This window comes from Carassius gibelio, chromosome A21 (genome assembly GCF_023724105.1).
Source record: "Carassius gibelio isolate Cgi1373 ecotype wild population from Czech Republic chromosome A21, carGib1.2-hapl.c, whole genome shotgun sequence".
NCBI lineage: Eukaryota > Metazoa > Chordata > Actinopteri > Cypriniformes > Cyprinidae > Carassius > Carassius gibelio.
This window is the reverse complement of record NC_068391.1, coordinates 5206326-5232593: the sequence shown is the minus strand read 5'-3', so window position 1 is coordinate 5232593 and position 26268 is coordinate 5206326. Positions and strand designations below refer to the sequence as shown.

Sequence of the window (26268 nt, the reverse complement as noted above, 5' to 3'; positions counted from 1 at the left end):
CTGTCCATGATTGGAATGATCTGAACAAAGGACATCTCACTGTCTCTGCTTTTCGGTTCCTCTTTTGACTCTCTAATACTTTCCGCTCTTTTTCTGTCTGAATCTTTCCTCGTTCACCTGGTTTCTCTGGTTTGGTCAGCCCGTAGCATTTTAGGTTCTCCTTAACTTGAATTTTTGTAGTTAGTTCCTGATTGTATTCCTCCTTGTCATTAAAGCTTGTTAATGCACAGAATGTCCCAGTTTGACATTTCTGAAGGGATCCAGTATCGATTTAATTTGCGCCTTACAATTACGCTGTTGACTTTCAGTAGGAAATTCATGCATTAACCTTGCGCTTGTGTGTGACAAATGGAAACATTTACCCCGGTGGCCCTAATTTCCACATCATTCCAAAATCATTTAAAACAATGCATTAATCCTTACAAAAATTAACTGGTTTAACTATTTAAAAAAACTAAACAAAAACATGTTTATAGTTAAATCATGGTATCCACAAATTAACCATGGTTTTGCTACACTAACCATAGTTTAACAGTGTTTTTTTTTTTTTTTTAACCAGGTAAATCAGTTGAGAACCAGTTCTCATTTACTAAAATGACCTGGCCGAATAAAAAATCTGGTAGTGAAAAAATAAATTCACCAATATATCATTACTACACTTTTACTGTAATAAAACCATGGTTATGTTTTTTTCAAGCTTAGAAATTGCAAAGCAATGTGTTAAATCACTCAGAACACCTTAGTGACTACATAGAAATGGGCTTAAACACTTAGAACACCTTAACAATTTTAGCAAGAAACGGTCGACACACTGTAGCACCTGCATGTGTCAAACACAAAGATCACCTTAGCAATCTTGCTTGCAACTTGCTTGAAAACAGTTTAGCAATTGCATAGCAATGCGTTAAACATTAGGGAAACCTTATTAACCACATTGAAATTCACCCAAAACAAGCTGAACACCCCATAGACAAGAGCCACTCAGAAAATTTAGTAATTTGTAGTAAAATCTCTTCATTTTCTGTCGTTTATTTTGGATGACTGTGATAAACTCTCAGGGATTGTTTGAAAGCAAAAACAAGAATCTGAGGTCATATCTGCCTTTATGTGAATTCCCTGTGACTACTTCATGAAAAAAATTTTTCCCTTTAGACTACAGCTATGTCACACTTCCCATGCAGTTACAACATTAAATGTCTTTATTGTTTTGGTATTGTCCCTTTCTTACAAACAATTCAGAGGCATTACAGCTGTGACGTTATCAGTACATTCAGTAGGATTCTTTTGTAAAGTGATTATTCAGTCAGTATGTGAGTGTTTAGCATTGTCCTCCGCCGATTCACACGTTTAAGATCGATTCGAATAATTCTCTGGCCTCCTCAAAAGCTGTCAGCATACCAAAAATAGCAGCCATCAGTCTGATTCAAAGAAGTGAGCATGTGCAGAAAAGCTTTCTGTCTCTGAAGGGAAGGGTTTACACTTTGGTGAAATTTCTGAGAAGGCTTACTCTGCCTTGTGTCCGTCTGCTGTGTGTATGAATGAGTGTGTGGTGGGCCGGTGTTGTGAGTCACCGCTGTGAACAAAAGCCTCTTTCTTGTCCCACAGCCCAGTTTCCTAAAGAGCAGTTTGCGGCGATTGAGATGATGCCAGCTCCTCTCGACCGTTATCTGCTACCGTCCTCGCACAGATCTTGAGACCCTCAACAAGTCTTTCTCACACACTCGTGGACAATTCTTGTTCTGTCAGCATTGCAGACAGTTGTAGCCCCTTTATTCAGTTGACCTGGCCAAAAGCCAGTAGGGTTTGTAATGCAATTAGGGCTCCTTGTGTTCAGGGTTGAGGAGGACGATGATGATAAAGATGATGTCGCTGCTATGGCATGCGCTCGCAGGGGGAACGAGGACTCTCCTTGTTTCACAGTAGCTTGTTATCTGGCCTTGAGTTGCTCTGGGTGAAAACTTGCTGGCAAAGGTCCCTCTTGACAATGTTTGCAGAAATTCTGGGCCCTGGACTGTAGAGTCATGGGACATGACTTGAGCAAGTCAGCGAAATTACTTAATTTATTTGGAAACCCTGAGCACTTTGACGTGAGAAGTCCTGAGCTCGCTTTTTTAGAGCATACCGGTTTAATTTAATGAGGATGCTTGTTGTTTATTTATTTATTTATTTATTTATTTTAAACCTCTTCTTATCGCAGTCTAATGTGTAGCAGGGTTGATTTAAAAATAAAATGTGAGATTTACAACTTTGGAAAAAATAATATTTGGAGTACTACATTGTAAAAATTTATATTTTGAACATGTTAATCAAACAGAAATTATTATGGAAGTTTTTCAAATTGAATTAAATGTTATTTATGTATTTATTTACTTTTAAAAGTAAACCAAAAATAATATTTGAAAATATTTTGTTTTTTTACTTTTTCAAATATTCTGAGTGAAAATTGTTTTACACAATTTATTTTGAAAATGTATGAATATACTTATTTGTTTGTTTGTATAAATGTATACAATTGTTAATATTTGTTAATATTTGTAATATTAGTTTTATTTATTGACTATAATTCCAGCTTGTTAAATTTAGGAAATCTCTCTCTCTCTCTCTCTCTCTCTCTCTCTCTCTCTCACACACACACACACACACACACACACACACACACACACATGTATATAGTTTTTGTGTTGTATTGCACCAGGTGATACTCATTATAAACATTCATGATTTTTCTTAATTTGTATGCAAATTACTTTAAGCTAAAGTAATAAAAAAAATTGCATGATATAAATAATGCAAAAGTTTCCACCACGTACTGCGCTATAAAATGGGTATTTAGGTCATTTGGTTATGCAGTAATCTTGAACATCTAAAATAAACCGATACAGACTAAATAAACAGATGCCCAGGTCAGCAGACTGCACATGTATGATGCCATATTTACACTTTGTTGTTTTTATGTAATACTAATAAGTCTGCTTGTTATTTATGGCATGTGTTCATATATCTCATTTCATGTTCTTTTCTCCTCCTTAGTAGAGTTTGTCATGCTATTTTTGGCTGTGACCTCATCGGGCTCATGAACTGCAGTAGATGACCGCACTAGTCTCTGATAGGATGGATAAAACCTTATCAGATAGACCCGTTCTGAGATATTTCCCACTGTGTGATTCAGCTTCTCTCCCAATAACAACTGGATGACTCTGAGATTTAGCACGACAACATTTCTAGCTTTTAGTAACAATTTGTTGAATGCTAAAGATAGGTATGTTACCTGTGTAGTTTGACAGGGAACATATTTTATCTACTGTGCTGGAGGCAAAACATGAGTGTACACTGCTAGATTTTCACAATGAGGTCCAATCGTGGTCAGACAGTTTCCACAGGAAGTGTGTGTTTACTTTGGGAATTCCAATGCTTTAAAGCATCTCTGCTTGAATTCAATTTTTCATTATTTTTAGTTGAAACACTATTATTCAAGCCTTCAGTGTCACACGATCCTTCAGAAATCATTCTAATATGCTGATTTGCTGCTGAAGAAATATTTCTTATTATCACTATCAGTGCTAAAAACTGTTTTTCTATGAAAATGGTGATACATTTTTTTCCCCAGGATCTTTTATTAATTGATAATACAAAAGAACAGCTTTTATGTTAAATTGACTTTTTGTTATATTGTAATTGCCTTTACTGTCATTTTTATTAACACATCCTTGACAAATAAAAATATTATTTTTTTTCACAAATAAAATAGAACTTCCTGACCCTTGACACCTTGGCACCTCTCATATTTGCTTTAGAAAAAATAAGAATATATATTTTCAGTTGCTGTGTTTGGAGATTTTGTTTTTGGCTTTACATGGCATGAAATTATAAAAAGAAGTTCCTCAAAAGCAATTCAACATTTCCACTGAATCTATATTTGTAGAGCTGTTCCATCCATAAATGCAGGGCTGTGTTCTGAACGGCAAAGACTCCATTGTTTTATATCTGCAGCATAAAAGAAGAAAAAGAAAAATGTACTGTCATACAGAATCATCTTTTTGAGAGAGATCCCAGTGGCCTCGTATTTCATGGAAATGTCACTCATTCACAGAATAATGTAGCTCTTTATTACATATCTTTGTTTGGATGAAAAGAATTTGCTGTCCACCACCAAATCTCCATAGTTCATGAAACGTGTGCAGTCAGGTTGTGCTGTACTCATGTCGATGAAATGTTCTTAGGCCAATGCCATAGTCTAGTAACTTTCCCACGCTGAAGCATGAGGACTTTCAGTGTCTTAGAATTTCCTCTCTTCAGAAGTGTCACTTTACAAAACCAATGTTGGAAAATTGGCTGCTTTTTATTGCTGTGTACTTGATCATTTTGCCAAAGGAACAATTCATTTTGAAGACATTCAACCAAGAATAACTACCTTTTCTTTTCTTCTTTTCTTTTTTTATTTTCTTATTTTATTTATTTATTTATTTATGTATTTATTTATTTATTTATTTTTTATTATTATTATTGTATTTTATTATTATTATTATTTTTATTTTGAAGAATTTGATAAAGGTTCAGGTTGTGTCTAAGAATTGCAGTTTGTGGTAATACTCTGCATGTTTGTCTTCCCTCAGGTTCGATAGATCCGTCTGCGTTGGGTTTTATCATCTCTCCTTGGTCGCTGCTGCTCATGCCTTCCGGGAACATCTCTTTTACGGATGAAAATGTCACACAGAAGGATCTGCGGGCTTTCACTCCTCCAGAGGTGCTGGGGGGTCTCAACCTCTCCTCACTGTCTGATATGGAAAAGGTACCTTATGGATTTGGAAAGACTTCGGATGGGCTTCTTGTTTTAAGTTTAACCCCCCCCCCCCCCCCCCCCCATGATTTCAACTTTGATTCTATTCCACAACCATTTCTTTTATATTTTAACTGAACATATTCTTTTCCTAAAACATTTTGACAGTATGCTCGAATGCTTCTGTGTAAACATGACTTTCTCAGAGAGAGACAGATAAACCACAGCAGAGTCAAAACATGATTATTTGCAGAGAAGTCAAAGGATCTTATGCATTCTTTGGCAGACTCTTGCATGTTATGTTCCAAAAGCTATTCTTTAGCTGGATGAACAGACAGAAGACCTAGACCGGGAAGAAACACACAACTATGCAGATGTGCTATCTATAAAGTTTGATGCTGACTAAGGCCTAAAACATTCTCCTGGCTGACATATGCTTCTTACAACACAAGCTTCTTTGTGTGTGAAAAATCTGTTGTTTGACAGTTTTGAAAACATGGGATAAAATGTTTCTTTGTCACATGCCATTTCTGTTTCCTTTTTAATTTCCAGATGCACATGTATTCACTTGGCATGACGTTGTTTTGGGGTGCAGACTATGAGATCCCTCAGAGCCAGGTGAGTCCTCCTAGACATGGTTAAAATGCAATTCAATTGATATTTTAACCCAATATATGTATGAACTATATTTGTTTTATTCTTCTGTAACATTGCAACGTTATGTTAAATTGGGTAAATAAATTAATCCGGCCTAGGACTTATAATAAAGATTGTAGATCATTCGGAAACGTCTTTTCTATCAGCGAACTATCTTTTCACTGAGCTCCACATGTGTGTTTTAGCCAATGAAACTTGGAGAACATCTGAACCGCGTCCTGCTGAACATGTGTGATGACTCCACGCTCACCCGACTGTCCGTACGCTCGGTTCTGGACGCCTGCGGCACTCACATCCGAAACTCCAGCTGTGACCCTTCGTTTTCATACGTCAGGAGGCTGGTGAGACTCGTTCTTGGCAGTCTCTCGCAGGTACGTCTTTAACTATTTTCGGTTCATTTCACGTTATGAATTTAAGAAGTAATTACTACTAAATAAAGACCCACTTTGATTCTTTTGTTGGTAGAATGATTAAAATCTAAGAGTTTAAGAGTACAGAATATGTTATTGTTTTCTGTTGCAGCACAGTATTTTACTTAAAGTTTTAAAGCCTATTTTATAATATCCAGTTCTCAATTCCCACCTTTTTTCCCTGGTTGATCACAAAGCACTAATGATTCAGCACTAACAATATGTGTGAACATACCGTTCCTATTACCTGAAATGCCTGCTCGTCCAGCCCTATAAAACAGCTTGTAATTAAAAAGGTAGTTAACGGTCTTTCTCGTGTTTGATGTCACATCCTGTTCCTCAGCTGCACACTCCCCAGTGGTTTAATTGCACAGGGATACAGAAAGAGCTGAATAAGAATCTGGTCTTATTTTCTGCACTGTTTGCCTTTTTCCACTCTGGGGAGGTAATTGTGAAGTGGTCCAGTAGGGATGCCATCTTCCAATTCCTGTTGATTCATCATGTGAGTGGCTGCTTGGGTTTGTTCTACCTGTGAGCAGCCCTCATGAGATTGTTTTTCTCTGTCTTCCACTGTGTTAGTTTTTTTCTTCCTCCAGAAAACCTGATTTAGTTGAAAACTTTATTCAAAATATGTTTCGACTTGGTTTAACAGTCTAGATAAAGCTTTCTGTAAGTCCTCTAAGGATATGAAATCCATTTCCCCTCAACACTTTAATTTTTTTCCCCAAAGTCTGTAAATAATAATAATGATAATAATAATAATAATAATAATAATAATAATAACACAATTTGGGTGTCTTGTAGGGGAAGTTTTAAAAGTTTAGGATCGGAAAAAAAAAATTTTGTTTTTGAAAATATTATCTTATGCTGATTAAGGCTACATTTATTTGAGCAACACTACAGTAAAACAGTAATAAGAAATATTACAATTTAGAATAACTGTTTTCTTTTTTAATAATATATTTTAAAATGTAGTTTATTTCTGTAATGCAAATTACTCCAGTCTTCAGTGTCACATGATCCTTCAGAAATTATTTTAATATGCTGATTTGCTGCTCAATAAACATTAAATATTTTTGATTTATTTTTGAATATGTATTATTATTATTCAGTTATTATTATTATTAGTAGTAGTAGTAATAGTAATATTCTTTGAATAGAATGTTCAAAAAAACATGATTGAAATAAAATAAGCATTTATTGAAATATAAATCATATAATCATAAATAATATAAATAAATAAAATTAGTACAAAATAAAATCTTCCTGGCCCTAACTTCGACTGGCAGTGTGTGTTTACATGAGAACCTATTTCATAAGAGAAAACAGTTCAGTAGTTCTTTCTTTCTTTTAATCTCGTTGATTGATAAAAGAGAATGATTGATTTTAATATTTTTCATTTTTGTGCATGTGTTTGTTTAGCTGGACGGTCTGTTGTCTCAGAGTGAAAGGGAGTCACTTCCAGAGAGAAGCAAAGAGATTCGTGAACGGCTGCGAGGAAAAGGCCTTCCAGCTGGTAATACACACCACTTATGCATCTTTTGCTTGTTAAATAGAAAATGAAGATGGGGTTTCATCCCGGTGTTATTAAACATACGCATTTGATTTCTCCTTCTATCTTGCTTTCACCCCCACGCACATGAACACCCAAACACACAGGCATGTCAACACACGCTCACACTCCTGATCTTCCAGTCGTCTTTTGTGTCAAGCACACGTTTGGAGCTGCTGTAAATAAATGACTATATTTGATTGTGAACACAGCTTACGCTTTTCTTCGCTTTGTAATAATCTCTAACCGATTGTTTCAATTCTGTGAAGTGCTGCTCTTCGTGCTGACTCATCACTCAACATTTATCAGGTTAAGAGGAAGTGGTTCAGAATGTAAACAGAGCAGGGCTTGGTTCTGAAGTGACGTGGTTTGGCCCCTCAGGAGCTGGGGTTTATCAGAACTGAAGGATAAAAGAGACAAGCCAGAACAGCACCCGCACAGGAAGTGCCAATCTCAAGCTGAAGAGTGGTGCGGAGGTTTCCAGATAATCTCAAGATTGCAGATAGAAAGTTCTGGGGAATTTTGTGATATTTATTTATTTTTTTAGATAAATGGTGGTTCTGGGGTAATTCGTTTTTCAACTCGCGTTTATTTGTATAGCACCTTTCACAATACAAATCATTGCAAAGCAGCTTTACAGAAAATTGTCCAAAGTTTTCCAAAATGATTTTATGATAATGTCACAATGTGCAGATTGTTTATGCTATGTTTTTTTTAAAAAAATACTAGCATACTGCTGATTACCTACGGCAAAGTGTGTGAAAAGAAATTAACAAATGTATTAGGCAAGGATTTATTTTAGCTTTCTAATTCAACAAATAAGATTAGAAATAGATGTAATAAAAGATGAAGAAAGATTTAATAAAAATGTTTAATGGTTTAAAGAAAAATTGATAGTAATTGATTAATAAGAAATGTTTCTTGAGCAGCAAATCAGGATATTAGATTGTTTTCTGAAGTATCATGTGACACTGAAGACTGGAGTAATAAAACTGAAAATGCATATAAACAAAATATGATACACACACACACACACACACACACACACACACACATATATATATATATATATATATATATATATATATATGTTGTTTTACTGTATAAAAAAAAAACTTGAATGAAAGCAGGTAAAAAAAAATAGGTGTAGAAACAATGAAATATATATATATATATATATATATATATATATATATATATATATATATATATATATATATATATATATATATTATTTATTTATTTATATATATATTATTTATTTATTTATTTATTTATTTATTTTGATTATTATTTTTACAATTGTAACTAAATTTATATTTGTAAATTTCATAGCTAAAAAGACACAGCATGTAACTCACTGACTTGTATATACTGTGCCGTATGTTGGAACAGTTTTATTCTTGCTGTGATTTAAGTCTGTACTAACATCTCTTGGCCTTCTCTTTCATGCTCTGCCTGTTTTTCTCATCTCTCCCTCAGTCTTCATATGCTTTATAGTTTAACGACGTGCCAAACAAAGAACTTTTTTTTTCTCTCTTTTCTTGTCATCTTTTCTCTCCCCTTCTTCTCTGTTCCTCTCCCAATTTTCCAACTCCCTCACTGCTTTCGCTCTCCATCTATCTTCTGTCTGTCTCTCACTCCTCGTCCTCTCTCTGTGCATAGACAAGAGTTTGAACCGAATCTAGACAAGCACATCATCACAAACCGAAACCAGAGTGTTTCATTTTGGAAAATATGACCAAGTCTTGCTAGTGGTTTCAGCTGGTGTGTTATGTAACTGAGACATGGCATCGATCAGTAATAGATATTTCCCAGTTTTTATATATATATAAAACTGTGTGTTCTGTGGGGCGTTTGGTTTTCAAGCTCTTGTATCTGGCCACACATCAGGGTCATGATGTGAGAAAACAAGCCTGCCTAGATGGTGACTCACTTCACGCTGGCTTATTTTTGGCTTTACAGATGTCCTGAAACCTCAGGAGTAAAGTAATTACTGATATCTCAGACTGTCTTTGTTCTCATTTCTTAAACTGAATGTTTGTTGACGTTCTCAGGGTATACGTGTTCACACTAGCTTCAGGAGAGTAGACCTGCAGCAAGGCTAATTCAAAGAAAATGCATAGCAGCAGTGTAGCACAGCTGCATCGTATCTGTTTCAGGCTGCTCAAAATAAGAGTGTAAATGTTTGAATTTCATTGTGGTTGTCCTTATTGGGCTTCTGAGAGCTTCTAAATCTTGCTTCAGCAGCTTTTGCAGCTCTTTTTTATGCAAGTAAAAGCACTGATGCAGTTAATATTGTGCTATTGCTAGCCACAATTGTTTAATGGTAATTTTCTGCCTTATGTTTTGATAATGTTTAGCATGTTTGCAGCGTACCAGAGCAAATCATGTGCTTCAACTAAACAGACACTGCAAAAAAACAACTAAAAAAAATTTGTCGTAACATGCTATAATGCAAGGGATGATCTTCTGATCTTCTATTTATGTTGTTTAAAAAGAAAAAAAGTGACAAAAGACCAATAATAAAATAAAAAAAGAGTAATAAAATAAAAAGCTTCAGTATGAGTAAATTATTTTTACTCATTATTTTTACTTATTCTATATATATTTATTTATATTAAACTATTTGTTATTTTTAACATCTTGTATATATAATTTATTATTAATTCATTTATTTATCTTAAATTGCATTAAATGAAAATTCACCCTCTTCACCTGTTTTCTAAATGCATTTTATAGATCTTATTTTGAACAATTTCTATATTTATTTTAGATTATTATTATTATTATTATTATTATTATTATTATTATTATTATTATTATTATTTATTTGTATTTTTGTCCTCTGATTCTTTAATTTAAATGTCAAAACTGGATTTTCTGGTGAAAACGACTGACTTCTCTCTTGTAACGTATACGTTCTCCAGTTGTTTGGTCCACTTAAATCGTGCACCTGAAAGCTTTGTTCATCTTCAGTTTCGAATGCCATTCCCACATTTCAACATCCAATCAACCACCGACTTTTTTTTTCTTTTCTTTTTTTTTTAATCTGCTATGCTAGAAATATTTAAGAAAAATCTACTTAAGTTTCATTACAATTTTAAGACCTTGTAGACCAACAAGATGTTGAAGTAAATAGGGCAAGACTCTTGTATCTAGACACTTTTATATTCTATTTAGTGGCTGGTATCCTTCAGTTGTCATGCTTTTAAAGTGTCTAGGTCCGTGTGTAATGAGTTTAGCATGTCTCTCTTCGTTAACCGCTTGAAATCACCCCAGCTCTGTCTTTGCTCCTACAATATACTAAGCTTTTTATGAAACATGAGAGAAAAGGCCCCTTGTTGAGCCATTCAAAGCTCAAACAGTTCCCTAAGAGAGAAGCATCTGGAACATCCATGTCTTCCTGATTGACAGGGCTGGAATTGGCATGGCTAACGAGCGTGTCGCTGGAAGCTCGGGGTGAATTCAGAGAGGCTTTAGAGGAGCTCGTAACCACTAGAAGGCCACCATTGTTCCTTCTGTTCTTTCAGCCAATTAGGACCCATTTCAATCTTGCATTGACAAATGTGATCCAATAAAAATGCTCAGCAAGGGTCCTACATTTAATTCATGTCCTTCAATAGATTCTTATTAGTCTTTGGAAGTTTATGTATATTTAACCTTTACAACCAATTAGGTTGTAGTCCTATATAGCCAGCTTTTGGACATTGGAGATTATTATGGCCAAGAACCACCCGGTTTCAGATATGTGAAAGGACCAATAGCTGAAATAGTTGATAGCACAATAAGCTAAAAAAAAAAAAAATGTTAGTCATGCTTAATAAAAATATATTTTGCATTAACAAAATAAAGCCAATATTAATAACATTATTAATTAGGCAGATTTTTCCTTCATTCATCTTTAGTTTAATGTTAAGAACAATTTATATAATTACATTTTTTATTTATATGTTTAATATTTTTATACTACTTTTATACAGATAAAACAATATAACAATAAGTGTATAACATCATTACTGTCTAAAAACCATTATTAAAAGTAATGGAAATTAAAGAAAAAGGGCGTAAAATAAGCTTGAAAATATTGTTACAGTATAAAAAACAAATTTTCCTCTATGTTACAGTTTAAAAGTTTGGGCTCAACTTTTAATGAATATTTCAATAAATATATACAATTTTTCCTGCAAGAATGCATTAAATTGATCTATAGTGACAGTAAAGACATTTATAATATATAAATTATAACATTTATCTGAATCCTGAAAAAAAAAATATATATATTATGGATTCACAAAAATACTAAGCAGTGCAGCCCTTTCAACATTAATAATACGAAATGTTTCCTGATCTCCAAATTTCTGAAACATCATGCATCTTTATACTTCTGCAAGTTCTTGATATTTAACCCTTTTTTTGTGTTTTTTTTTTTTCCCTTCTTCACCTAATTAGGCCGTAGTGCCGCCCATCGTGTGCTGGAGCGTTATAGAGCCCGAACGCAGGAGCAAGCCAACCTGAACCGTGGACTCAGTCGCTCTATGGGCTCTCTTCCCATCCAGGACCTTGTCAGAGCGGACGAGGGTCTAAGTCAGTACCCCACTTCAGAGTACCATGCTGAGACCGACTCCTCTGCCGAACTGTACCAGCAACGCCAACAACAACAACAACTGCAACAGCGTGGCCGTCCCCTGGAGGTGAACCAGCGTTCACACCCCCATCAGAGAAACAAAAGCTGGGCCTCCTCAGCAGACCTGGCCTGCCTCGACCCAGATATGCTCCGCTTAGTGGCCCTTGAAGACGCCCGCAGGGGCAGCAGTGCCCTGAGCACACACTCGGCCGGTCGACACAAGTCGTCCTCCAAGTCCGTGGACTCTCGCTACCAGGACTTTGGGAGTCTAGAAGTTAGGAAGGCCCATCACCATTCGAGTCAGTCCATCGGCTCAGCGTTCAACAGCGCTTACGACCGCATCAGAGAGAAGCACAAGAAACTGCAAGCGCTCAAACAGGCCATGGATGGTGAGTACTGGTACTGACACACTATGTTCTCTGAGCTGATGTTGTATTACATAGCCTTACATTACCCTTTTTTAATCTAGATTAACCACACTGTGATCTTGTTATTAATCTAGATTAATCTAGATTAAAACGGCTCATTTGAATTCTGAAAGGCATTCAGAATATGTGTGCTACCCAAATAAAATAATGACTAAAAGTAACGTTTAGTCTTTTAGAATGGGTTTCTCAAGACAGGTGGTGCATTAGACACCACGTACACGTACATGTACCGAGTAGCGAACTGCAAAAAGCGTCCTGTGTGAAAGCACAATGTGTATGAGTCCGTGCTGCTTCAGCACCACATACGAAACGCACACGGACCGCATACACACTGCAGACGGAGTATGTGTGAAACATGCGTGTGTCTTGTTGAGGTTTCCATTGGGAAGCTTCTTTAAAAAAAACAAATGTCCCTAAAGCAAACCCGGCGGCATTTTAGCTGCATCCATGTTAGCATGTCACGTTTGATGTGGTTATTTCACAATAGGCATACACACAGGTTTAAAGACTCGTTCTCGCCCCCTACAGATTCGGCTAGGTATACATCCGCGCTAAATCATCAAGGTTGTATAGACCCAGCTCCCAACCCAACTTTGAGAATAGATTAACGGCGATATTTTTTTTATTGCCCGATAAGAGTATCACGTTAATGCAGCACATATTTTTTTTTTTTTTTTTTTTTACAGCATGGTATTATTTTTGTATTATGTAACTTTTGACTTTTGTATTGAATAAAAAAAAAATTTTACATAAAGAGAATTTTGAATTGAAAATAATGGAATAATAAAAGTAAAATTTTTAGACACATAATGATAAAAATAATTAGGGCATAAAATTTGTCTGAAGATATATACAAAAAAATATATATAGTTTTTTTTTCCTTCCCTTTATTTATTATTAAAATTTATATAAAGTAAAAAATAGAAATAACACCTTTATTCTGGAAGAATGCATTAAATTGATCAAAAGTGACAGTTAAGATATTTATAATGTTAAAAAGATTAATCTTTGAAATAATAAATAAATAAATAAATACACATTACACACACACACACAAACATATATATATATATATATATATATATATATATATATATATATATATATATATATATATATATATATATATATATAATTACTGTTTCCACAAAAATATTAAACAACACAGCAGATAACAGCATAGCATATAAATAAATATATCAGAATGATTTCTGAAAGATTGTATGTTTTAATATTAAATTGTTGCAATATTTCACACTATTACTGTGTTTTTGGTCAAATAAAGGCAGGCTTTCAGAGCCTTTTTACAAAAGTATTAAAAAACTTAGACAAGTATGCCACATTTTCTAAATGAAAAATATTCATATATTTCTATATATTTTTCTTATGATCTTCAGGTCAAATATGACTTAATCATTTCTTGTCAGGCTTTGTGAGAATCACTCCATTATGTAGAAAAATGAAAACGCGTTGTGGAAAATACAAATAATGGCTGTGGTTCTGTAAATTAGCAGAAACGTCCAGGATTAGTTGTTCCTCATTCTATCAACAAGACTTTGTTTGTTGTGAGTCGTGCAGTGCTAGTTGTCAGAATGGAACTGGTGATTTCAGTCATTTTTCTGCAGCATGAGTCAGGTCAGTGAATTGACTGTCTGACGGAAGCTAGCTCTGATGACATTGAATTGATGGCATCAAAAGGTTGAAGAGAAACATTGAACCCTGTGTTGCTCAATGAAACTTAACATGGCATAGTGGTGACATCACGAGAAGTTACTAAGTGTACCAGTTTCAGTCATGACAGTTAGTGTTTAGTTCTACAAGCTTCAAGCCAAAAGCTAAATCGAAGTCGATGTGACAGATTTAACCAGGCTGGTTAACATTGGATAAAACCATTGTGTATTTATAAATGCTACTGATTGTAACTCATCAGTTTGCCATCAGAAGATACAGCAGGAAACACAAATATTGTGTGTTTGTGTGTTTCCAATGAAGTTCTGGCTCTTCTTATGCTTTGAGTTCCTATGTAGTAGTCAAGTCAAGTCGCCTTCATTTCAGCTATTTATATAGCGCTTTAAACAAAAAACATTGCGTCAAAGCAACTCAACAACATTCATTAGGAAAACAGTGTGTCAATAATGCAAAATGATAGCTAAAGGCAGTTCATCATTGAATTCAGTGATGTCATCTCTGTTCAGTTAAATAGTGTCTGTGCATTTATTTGCAATCAAGTCAACGATATCGCCGTAGATGTAGATGTATTAAAAGTGATGCAGAGCTGAGGTGTCTGTGTGTGGTGGGAGTGAACGCAGGGTTATGAAGGGGTTGTGCATGGCTTTTGCACGTGCAGCGTGTTGCCAGGTTCTTTATGACTCAGACTGGCTGAGGGCTCCAGATTCCTGGAAATAATTAGAGAGATGTATAATTCTTGGCCTTCAAAGCTCAAATACTTATGCACGCTTATTACTCTCTCTCTTTCAGTCGTTCCTTTTCTCAGGGTCTCTCTCTCACCATTTTCCGCTAGCTTTTCATTCAAATCTTTCCACTGATCCCCAGTGTTGGGGAAGCTCACTTAAAGTAGTTACATCAGTCAAGCAAGCTACCCTTTTGAAAAAGGTAATTGCAAGCTACTAATAAAAAGTAGCTGACTAGGCAACTTTGGGGATGACTTAAATTAATCTTAAATAACGACCTCAAAAAAAAAGTAAAAGAAAAACACATTTATCAAAATAATTCTTATTTTAGTAATTACAGTACTCTGTTTAAAATAAAAAAGTTAGATTTTTCAGAGTGAATTGAATTTGCATTTAAATAAACTGTCCACTAAAATAAATTGAACTTTCCGTTGCTTAACTGAGGACCATTAGATCTGGATTTTTTTTTTTTTTATCTCATAATTTGCTTGAATGTAAATCTTTGTTCAATATAATGTGACAAACATTTTTTAATTTATGCTCCCATATATTGTCTCTCTTCCTTGTCTTATTGCCGCCTTACAGTCGCCATAAGAGTTGTTGAATTCTTCATACGTGCCACATTCATGTTCACATCCTTCGCCTGGCCTCCATCTGGACATTTTCTAGACGGAGTGAAGCTTTGCTTCATAATATTATAAAACCTCAGGCTTTTCTATTCGACCTGGCCCTGAACTGAGCCCGCAAGCTGTTTGGCTGCTATTTTTACAACGGTCGAGCTCAGAACCAAAGACATTCGATGCGGCTTTACTCTGGCTCATGGGTCCATTAAGCTTTTCTGTCTGAGGCTGTCGTCTTTTTAAAGCAACAATATTCTACACTTCTTTTTGTAACATCTTTCCACTTGAAATGATAGCCAAGGATTTTTTTTAAACCAGAAAATCAATTTAGGTTTTTACAAATGCTTTCCATCTGCTGTCAGACTCAGAATTAAATGACCTTTTTGGTACTGTACCTTTAAGACTTATGTAAATGACCTAGTTGGCTAACTTCAGTGTTATGCTTATTAATTACGCAATCATACTGTACAGTATGTGAAGGTGTAGTCATGGTTATGATGTAATAACAGTGACATTTTAAGGTTTTTGCAGCTTAGATTCAATTATACCAAACTCTTTTGGAAAGCAGGAAAAATCCTGTTTTCAATTATATGTTCTCTAAAGTGAAGTGTAAGATGAATCTGTCCAATCAAATTGCTCTTGTGAGGGAAAACAAGATTGTGTGTATCGAGCCGTCTGTCTGTCCGCTTCTGTTAACATGAGCCAGGCTCCTTTTCCTGACAATAATGGGCCACATTACCCACAATCCTGAAGATGAGGAATGTCCAGCTTCATTAGAGCAGTGTCCACAAAGCTTGATGGCAAAGAGCACATATTCTGATTGTTTTAGTGCCTTCATTTGCTGAATGAATGTGATGGAGCACAGATCATTTGTTGAGGCACAGGAAATGTGCTTTATGGAGACTGTTCTGTACATGGTATTCCTCATTTCTGTAGTTTGCACCAGTTTTAATTTAACTCTAATATTCTTTACTTTGGAACCCATGCCTTGTGAATTTGAACAAGTTTCACATTGAATTGTTGATCATCTAGATATTAGCTTTTGTTAGTTTTTGTTTCTCTCAAATATGAATTCAAATAAGTTCGTCATTCACATTTCACACATCATCTGATTCTGGTTTTATTTTATTTGTAGTTTGCCCCGGACATGTTTTAATTAGATTCACTCATCTATAGAACAATACATTTCATGAATAATACATTTCACATAATGTATTCTTTTGTGATTTTATTTGATTCAGGTGTGCACTTCTATATCGACTTCTCTGCTGTTTGTGATCTCATTCAGGGAGCTCTGCTCTAAACACACATATATTTAAAAGGCAAGGTGCGTAAGCCGTTTTGGAGATTGCTGACCCTACAGACAGTGATTGAAGACCCATGTGCCTTTCACTTGAGGAGCCGTCCATTACTTGCGGTCAGGTCTCGTGTGTTTGGTCTGCTCTGTTGTGTTTTATAAGGGACATTTGTGAGCAGAACTACTCGGGATCTTTTGATCAGGATTCTCGAGCAGGGTGCGATTGTCACTGCATATCCTGATAAAAAAGAGCTGTGTGGATTACACTTTATGGGAGATCTCTCACCCTGCAGGTCGAAGGTCGTTTGGATTTAAAAGCATTTCAAAGACTTCTCCCACGCTCAACTAGAGCTTCAGGAAACTCTTGAGATGTGGAGACACTTCCCAGATCACACGTGAAACTCCACCACTTCTTCATTCCACCGTTCTTCCTGGTATTGAGCGTTTCTTCTGTGTTAAGACATCTGCTTTGTGACCTGTCATGATCTTATCTACTTGTCGTTTCACAGAGAGGATCTGATCAGATCTTATCTATCCAACACCATGCATATCTAAAGCTCTCTGGGGAGTTGAACTTTCTCCTGAGATCAGATTTAGAGTTCTACTTGCCTACAGTTTACCTGTGTGTGTGTGTGTGTGTGTGTGTGTGTGTCATTTTGGACATATCTGTTGAGAGAGACTCTTTTAATTGTACATCAAGAGTCATAAGACACAGTTAATGTGAGATAAGACACACTTAATATGGCTTAAACTTTAAACTGTAGAGTTTATGTAAGATGACACAATCTTTCAATTTGAACATTGTAGAAATAATCTATTCATTCAAATAATAGAGAAATAGATATGCATATTCAAAATTAAAGTGTCAGTTTTACCAAAAAATGTTGTCATCATTCACCTTTCTACTGTTGAACACAAAATAAGACATTTTGAAGTGTTGGTAACCAAACAGTTGCTGGTAGCCATTGACTTTCATAGTGTACTGTTTATATATATATATATATATATATATATATATATATATATATATATATATATACATATACATATATATATATACATATATATATATATATATATACATATACACACACACACACACACACACACACACACTGTGGAAGTCAATTGGGTCCAACAACTGTCTGGTTACCAACATTCTTCAAAATGTCTTCTGTTGTGTTAGCTATCTTTTTATTGGTTTGTTTCTTCTGTTTGGGCGTTTTTGATTGGTTTCTTTCTTTTCTTAGGCTGATAACCAAAAAGTTAGTGGTAGCCATTGACTTCTATAGTATGAAAAAAAATGAAATCCATGCATCTATGGCTTTCAGTGGTGTAGGAGTCCAAACTGCACTGGTTCTCTAGAACATCAAGATCAGAGGAGACTGTTGAGGAAAATAATACTGGAAAATGTTGATGAAGAGCATGCAGGATTGGGAAAAGGGGTGTAGGGAAAAGAGAAAACAACGGAATAAGCCTAAATGTGGGTGTTTATTCCTGCCTGAAAAGCGATTTGGCAGAAGATGCTGCGGTGGCGTTGATGTCTGTGACCTGTCTACCTGTACGTAGTGATCCTCTGAGCTTCTGGTGGCTGACTTACAAGATCTGAGGTCATCACTGACCCAACAGTTGAGATCCAGCATCCACTGGGAGACCATCTGATCTGCCCTTCATTTACAGATGTTGTCACTTTGAATGACTCATTTTACTAACAATTTACGCAGAATTTTTCATAAATGAGGCATTCGAGTTAAAAATGACCCATAAATATGGTCCATTAATGAGACAGGAGCATGTACAACTGAATGGAGCTTTGTGTCGAAGCATCAGAAAAATGATGACATTGATTTGGCAGATCTCGTTCATTTCTATTGTTCAGCTTGTGGTTGAGGTATTTTGTCTAGAATGATGACTCACATCTGCAAAGTGGTATGAAACACGGCAGAAAATTGATTTGTATGACATGACGTGATGCGAGCAGCCTGTGGCAGAACCCGCTGTCCTGCTCCCTAATGCACTCCTCCTTTTTTCTGTCCATTTCACAGATTTTCACTCTACAAAAAGAATTGCAAAATAAATGATGAGCTGAGAGAAGCGCACACTCGAGGGGATTCAGGGGCTTTTAGCAGACGTGCTGTCATACCTCCAGTGCCGTGGATGTTGTCATGGGCCGCTCTGATGATACGCTGGGTGTTTGTGTGTCAGTGACTCACTTCACAACCCACCAGCCTCTGATAACTGCACTGTGTGGGCAGCGTTTTCCATTGTAGTCAAAGTAGAATGTGTATGCGTGTCTGTTTTGGGGTTTTGTTTAGTGTATGTCTTGGTTTGTGTTAGTACAGTGGTTTTTAACATCCCTTCCAAGGGCTGCCAGGTCCTCCTCTCTGGGTTTTTGTACACCAGCATTGCAGAGTTAATCTGTCGAAAGAACATGGCCAAGTTTTATTATATCAAAAAAGGACGTAATTATCATTTCAGTAAATTAATTTCAGCATTTCATAGCAGTTTTTTTTTATTTTTGCAATATGATTCATTAATTATAAGTATGCATAATATAATAATATAAAAAAAATACATGTATTTATTTTGTTATTTCTACTAATATATATATATATCATTCATTTTTTATTTTAGTTATTTTTAAAATGAATGGCAAATCTGGACATTGTGACTTGATTTCTTTATTTCTTTTTTTTTAATTTTATTTGTTGGATTGTTACCTCTTGCAAAGACAAAATCATGCACTTCAGGTCTCAAAAAAAAAAAAAAAAATCACTATACAAAAATGACTGACACATTTATATTCAAAATATTTCGCGAATCCTTACCTCTTAAAACAATGCACTTTAGGCCTCACAAGCAAACAGTGATGATCCAGGTTAAGAATGCTGTTTATTTGTCTATATTTCCTCCATGATCATGTGGTTTCATTTATTTAACTGTTTATGCATCTTTCAACATTTCATGACAGTTTCAAAGAAAGACGAGTGGTTGCATTGCTTTACATAATTGTCATTGTTTAGAAGTTTCACTCGAGGTTGAACTAATTGTTTACTGAGGAGAGCAGTCAGTGGAGCATGAGACGAAAGCTTCATTGTTCTTGTGTATCTTGACTTTCTGACTTTCCGAAACTCCTGGCTTGAGAAATCTTTCAGGAATTCTGTCAATGCTAAATATGTAGCATTGAGTCATTTTAAGTGCATGGACTTGATTTTCTGGTTCTGACAGACTCAAATAGTGCATAGAGGTAACGCATCACACACGGGGGATGCTGCCAAGCTTCAGCTGTAGGTTAGATAGTGTGTGTGTGTATGTGTGTACATGCATGATGCATTACATCACTAAGTAAGGCTGAGTCAGTGATTCAGATTTTCCTACCTGATCTTGGTCAAACAAACTTATTTAAGAAACTATTTAAAAGTAATATCAATAAAAACTATTAATTTCAGAAATGAAAAGTCAAATATATATTTTATTATATATTACTATACTAAATATAAACACACACACACACAAACACATAAACACACCCACACTTTTTCGTTTTATATATACACGCACCTAATTTAATATTTTATATAATATAATAATTAAAAAAATTTTTTTATAACTGCAGCTTAATTTAATTTTATTTGAATTTTTAATTAAAATGAATTGTGTAAAATATGCTCTTTCTAATAATATGTTCATATGCAAGTATATGTGTGTATATAATTTGGTAATTTAATATTTGCATTAATATTGGTATCACAAACACACACACACACTTTAATTCAAATAAAAATTCAGCTTTAGACCAAAAGTATATAATTTAGTTATATGAAAATTATTGAACAATATTAACCTTATGTTGATGATCTTATTTGTAACAGTTTTAAACAGGTTAGCTTCGTTAACATTTATTTATCAGGTTTGAGGTCTTGGGTCTTCAATTGTGAAGTTTCCTGTTTGAAAACTGAGCACTCCGACAGATGAAATGTAATTCTTCAGTGTTTTTTAGGGATCTAAAGTGAAGTATTAATAGTACCCCTGTAGTCTGACTGTACTTTACTGTAAAGCTTTCAGTGTTTGCCTCTCAGTTGGACAATCTCACTTTTAAACCAAAATAGCCATCCAGGTTAATTTGGTAAACTCAGATGTGATTTGCTGATGATATTTATTTGTCCCGAAGGCCTTCGACGTCATTGCTGTGCACATCCCTTCATTTCAAGATCGTGTTCATGTTCACTATGATAATAACAGACCATGTCTGAGATTATGAGGATCAGTTTTCTTATTTATTGGGTCTTGGGGACATAGACTTTGTTCGATGGACATGTACTCAAGTATTTGAATGTGTTACGCTGAATTCTTACAAAGTGCAATTTAAAAGAATTAGAATCTTATGAATGTTTTGGTGTTTTTTGAATCTTCATTTTCAGATCCACCACATACTCACAGAAGATACCACAGTGACTACAGCTCCTCCAGCGAAAGCCCCTCAGTGACATCATCAGACCCCGACTACAGACAAGGTTGTACTAATGACCTCATCAGTCTCTAGGTTTAGATTTTTTTTTTTAACACAACAGGTGCATAACGTATTTCTAGGTCCAGTGAATACATACTTTCTAACTAATAATAATAATAATAATAATAATAATAATAATAATAATAATCCTACCGCTCATACACATTTGGAAAGTTTTCCAGTTTTGTAGAACTGCACTGCACTGCACTGACTATAATTACACAGGAAATAGAAAGGCCACACAATTAGTTTAATTTCACATTTTATGATTTATGTAATTATTAGGTTTTATCATCTCACAAACCATATTTTCTTAAGTAAGGTCAAAAGTAGTCTAAAAGCAATCTAAACATTGTCAGAGTTTTTGTCTAAAGTAAATTTTAAATAGGTTTTTGAATTGCCCTTTTATACGATTTCAACTTGTTACTTGTTAATAATAATAATAAAAAATATATATATATATATATGAAGTTAATCTGAGACATAAAACTGTAACAGCACTTATGAATGCAGTGTGAGTCATCGCCTCTCATAATGCCATGACCATTTCAACACACATTTAAATTCACTCATTGATGACCATCCGGTTCATGTAGGGGACCTAAACAATGTTTTGAATTGCATATTACTGTATTGTACGTACCTTCAATTCACAACTTACTTCTGTACTCAAACAGCTAAGAAGCCAGAAGATTTGAGGCACTACAGCTCTCAGGTCGGCCTGGTAGAGCCTGATGCCGTTTCACTCAACAGTGCACAGAGACACAGGTATTCTCTCTTCCTCAGTGTTTCCTAATTTTGTGTTGTTCAGTTGTTCATGCACGTCCGTTCTAACCCCTTTTTGAGGGGAGCAAAGCCCCTTTATTTAGTGGTGTGGACCCCAGCCCAAGTTAATGATAATTTAAACCCTTCCGGTGGCAGCTGGTGGAAATCTTTCTAGGTCATACGCCACATCTAACAATTTTAGCATACATCCAGATTTTATTTGTTCCAGTATAAAAAAAGAGGAATAGTATTAAGACTTGAAACATTTTAAATAAAGATTTTTTTTTGCAAGCTTTTTTCAAGATATATATAACAAAATTATTTATATAGTGCAACAGCAAAAACTGTTGAATAAATGTTACATTTGTTTAGAGCATGTTCTATACATTTATAAACAACTACAAGTCGAGCTGCAGTACCAAACAGGACCACACAGAGATGCCAACAGACCACTACATATATATATATATATATATATATATATATATATATATATATATATATATATATATATATATATATATATATATATATATATATATATATATATATATATATATATTCAGAATTATTAAACGGAGCAAAACACAAGTTAAAAAATTCTGAATTTGTTGAATATGGTGAATATCTGAAAGCTGCTTGACATCACCAGTGAACAGTTCGTCTGTCAGAGTGAGTGTTCATGCCCATGTGTATAGAAATACCCCTGACCAATGCAAACTCCTATAAAAACACGCTTCTTCAGTGAGTGTCCATTATAAAACTCTTGCCAGAGATACGACCTGAAATGTGCTTATGCAAAAAGCTATCAGAGAAAATCCCTCCCTTTCATGGATGCATGATATGTCGCCCTAATGAAGACAGTGCCCCCGCTGAGTTCAGTCCTGGTTACAAGAACTACAGCTCTCTCTGTCTCTGTTTCTCTGTGTAAGTGTGTGTGTGTGTGCCATTCCTTATACTTTAGGGACAAAATTGTCCCCAGAAATGATATGTACAGGACAAAACCTATGGGGACATCCTCAAAGATAAAAGTGATGTAAATATTTTATTTCCTGCTTTTAGAAGTAAGGTTTGGGTTAGTGTGTAAGATTTATAATTAGCTTTATATAACAACCGTAGATGACAGTGATATGTCATAACATATATTCAAGCCAAAAATTATTCACAAATATTGTTAGAAATGTCATCATTCTGAACAAATTTTAAGGGTCTTCAATTAGCCAAATAATGCTTCACATGTCCGTTAAATGTCAACAGGTTTCTGTTGGAGTTAAAGGAAGTATGAAATAAATATTAGCATCTTAATATGAAAATCATTGTGCTTACAGGCTGTCCTAGCTAAAATAAATTTTAAGGTATGTCTGTGTGTTATTCAGATTACAGAAAAAGAGTGCTGCTTATAAATGTAAAAATTAGCATTTAAATTGTCATCATTATTGTCGTTATCATAAGGCCAGATTATGTAAGATACTTTGCACTTTGATATCCCACTGTTTTCCCTTGTTCTCTGCCTAATTAACAGTTTTTCTAGTGATCTCCCAGCAGCTTTTGTTGCATTTCAATCTTATTTTCCCTGACAAACTCTCAAAATTCAGTGTAAATACTGTAAATACTCCCATCTAATATATTTGTCATTGAGTCAGTGATTCTACTCCTCCCCCTGCTGGTAAACCAGGTGAACTAGCCAACATTGAAAAATTGTGAAAGTGATATGACATACAGCCAAGTATGGTGACCCATACTCAGAATTTGTGCTCTGCATTTAATCCATTTAAAGTTCACACACACAGCAGTGAACACACACCCGGAGCAAAAAAATTGATTTCTAAGCTGAAATCAAAGGTGATGGTAAGCAGTGAAAATGCACTGAATTACTAATTTATGAACACCATCCTGGTTTTGCCTTGTGTGCAGACTTTTTGAGGCGTGTCAGGATGAGCTGTTGGGCACCGAACTTCTGATCCAGCGTCAGGAAGAGTTACACAGGCTCCAGGCCCGGCTGTCTAGAGCCTCCATCTATCCTGGCGAAGACCCCCGTGCCTCTACACTGGACCTGGCGGAGCCCCTTCACAGCCGTCCTTTGGAAGCAGGCCTCCATCCACGCAAATCGAAAGTAATACAGTGCAGCTGGATTCAGATTAAATTCACATTACACAAGTTACAGTTTTAATAGCAAAAAATAAAGTAATCCGATTTAACTGAATTCAGATTGAATTCACTTTATGCATATTATATTATGAATAATCCAAATATAATATGTAATCCAGATCATCTAGATTCAGATGGATTCACTTCAGATTTGTTATTCACACTGTAACTTATGCTTATTTATGTAGATTTTAGCATGCTTGATGTAAAGAAAAAGAAATCAAGGTCAACTGAATTCACATTGAATTCAGTTTATGCAAGTTACTGTTAAAGACAAAGGATAACGTAGTCCAGAACTTAATTCAGATTGAATGTGCTAAAAATGCATTCTGATTTATTTCACTTAATGCATGTTACATTGCGAGTAAAATAACAATCCTGTTCTTCTGAATTCACATTGAATTCACTTTAGCTTTGCACTTTTCACATTACAACTGGCATTAAGTAATCCATGCTCAGTTGAATTCATATTTACTTTTAGCACGCTTAAGAGTGAATGATGCAAAGCTGAATAAATAAAGAGACAACATAATTTATATTGAATTCAGTTTATGCAAGTTATAGTGTAAATGATGCACACAAAAAATAATTCCGTTTGAATTAAGATGGTAAATTGTAAATGATTTATAGCATTTCTGGATGAGAAATCAGAATCACTTTGAATTGTTACGTTTTAAAAGTGTATTTGTTTTTGTTGTAGAGTTTGTTTGGCCCCGAGTTTGTGAGGATGAGCAGCGAGCCAACTGTGGTTTTAACCGTTCCTTCATCCATAATGGTAAGACAGCTAATCTGCTTTGCTTCATACTGCAATGTTTTTGTGCATATGTGTGCGTTAATCGTTTTTGCATGTGTTTCGACAGAACAAGCGTGGGAAGGTGGAGGAGAGTCAGAGGAAGGTGGGGTTTGTCTTACTGAATGGGCAGAAGTTGGAGCTGTGTTGTGATGTGAAGGCGGTCTGTAAGGACGTTTTGGACATGGTCGTAGCTCACATTGGACTGGTGGAACACCATCTGTTCAGTCTCGCCTACCTTAAAGGTGCATGAACATCTCCTTTTAAACTGATTAAATGCACATTGGAACCATGTTAAAATCCGTTCCCTGCCTTTCTGCTTGATTAGTATTTTGTATACCTTTCTCTCACAATGAAAGCACCACACTGAATTTATTACATCTCATTGCTCTTTGGTTTTAATTTACTCTTTTGAATTGTATTTAGGAAGAATTTATTTTAAATGTCAAAAGTGTGTTTTATTGCAGCTTATGTTATGGGTACCTGTTCAGGTAAACGAGAGTTATTTGATTATGAAGTGTGTAAATATGACAGAATAAATATCTCTGTTGTTCACTTCCTGACACGATGCCTCTGTGTGTCATTTCTTTAGTTACGGCTGTAATAGATACGGCTGGTTTGTGTCTAGAGATGGTTCATTAAGTCCACTGACTCATGCCTCCCAAGCCAAAGGCTGCTTTACTTGTTATGCTGCATTGAACTCTTTTAGCATAATCTGTTTGTTCATCTTTCTTTCGGTTTCCTTTTTTTTATATTTAGATGACGAGTTCTACTTTGTTGAACCTGATGCCAAACTTTCAAAGGTGGCACCTGACGGTTGGAAGGATGACCCGAGGAAAAAGAAGATGGATGTCAATTTTAATCTGTTTCTGCGTATCAAGTTCTTTCAGGATGATATCAATCTGATACAGTAAGAGCTTAGGTTGCACCTGACAACATAATCGGAGTCCAAAAATATAGTTTCTGACACAAATAGGTTTTTAAGGCAATAGTTTGAAATGGTTCAAGTGTTCGGTACATTTTGTCACCTTTGCAGTGTTCGATCATACATGCCCAAACATGTGCTGGAGTTCAGTGTTAGGTTTGGATTACGGTTTTGTATTCAAGTGTGAAAAAAGTATGTCTAGTAAAACGGTAATGTAATGAAATATTATTACAAAACCATTCAGTGAATTAAAACCATTTACTATTTTAATATATTTTAAAATGTAATCTATTCTTTTGAAGGCAAAGCTGAATTATCAGCCATTCTTAAGAAACAGTTATTATTATCAAT

At 35.1% G+C, this 26268-nt stretch overlaps 1 protein-coding gene across 3 annotated transcripts in view; it reads left to right on the top strand.

Annotated features, from left to right (window-relative positions):
- Positions 1-26268, top strand: part of LOC127941830 (tyrosine-protein phosphatase non-receptor type 13) — a 66279-nt gene that overhangs the window by 13225 nt on the left and 26786 nt on the right. For all 3 annotated transcript variants that reach the window (XM_052537273.1, XM_052537274.1, XM_052537272.1), the window contains exons 3-13: positions 4614-4789; positions 5330-5395; positions 5620-5805; positions 7267-7360; positions 11849-12412; positions 21201-21293; positions 21967-22057; positions 23969-24167; positions 24903-24977; positions 25063-25237; positions 25752-25902. In XM_052537273.1, the coding sequence (XP_052393233.1) occupies positions 4614-4789; positions 5330-5395; positions 5620-5805; positions 7267-7360; positions 11849-12412; positions 21201-21293; positions 21967-22057; positions 23969-24167; positions 24903-24977; positions 25063-25237; positions 25752-25902 (1870 nt within the window). The remainder of the gene's footprint in view (positions 1-4613; positions 4790-5329; positions 5396-5619; positions 5806-7266; positions 7361-11848; positions 12413-21200; positions 21294-21966; positions 22058-23968; positions 24168-24902; positions 24978-25062; positions 25238-25751; positions 25903-26268) is intronic.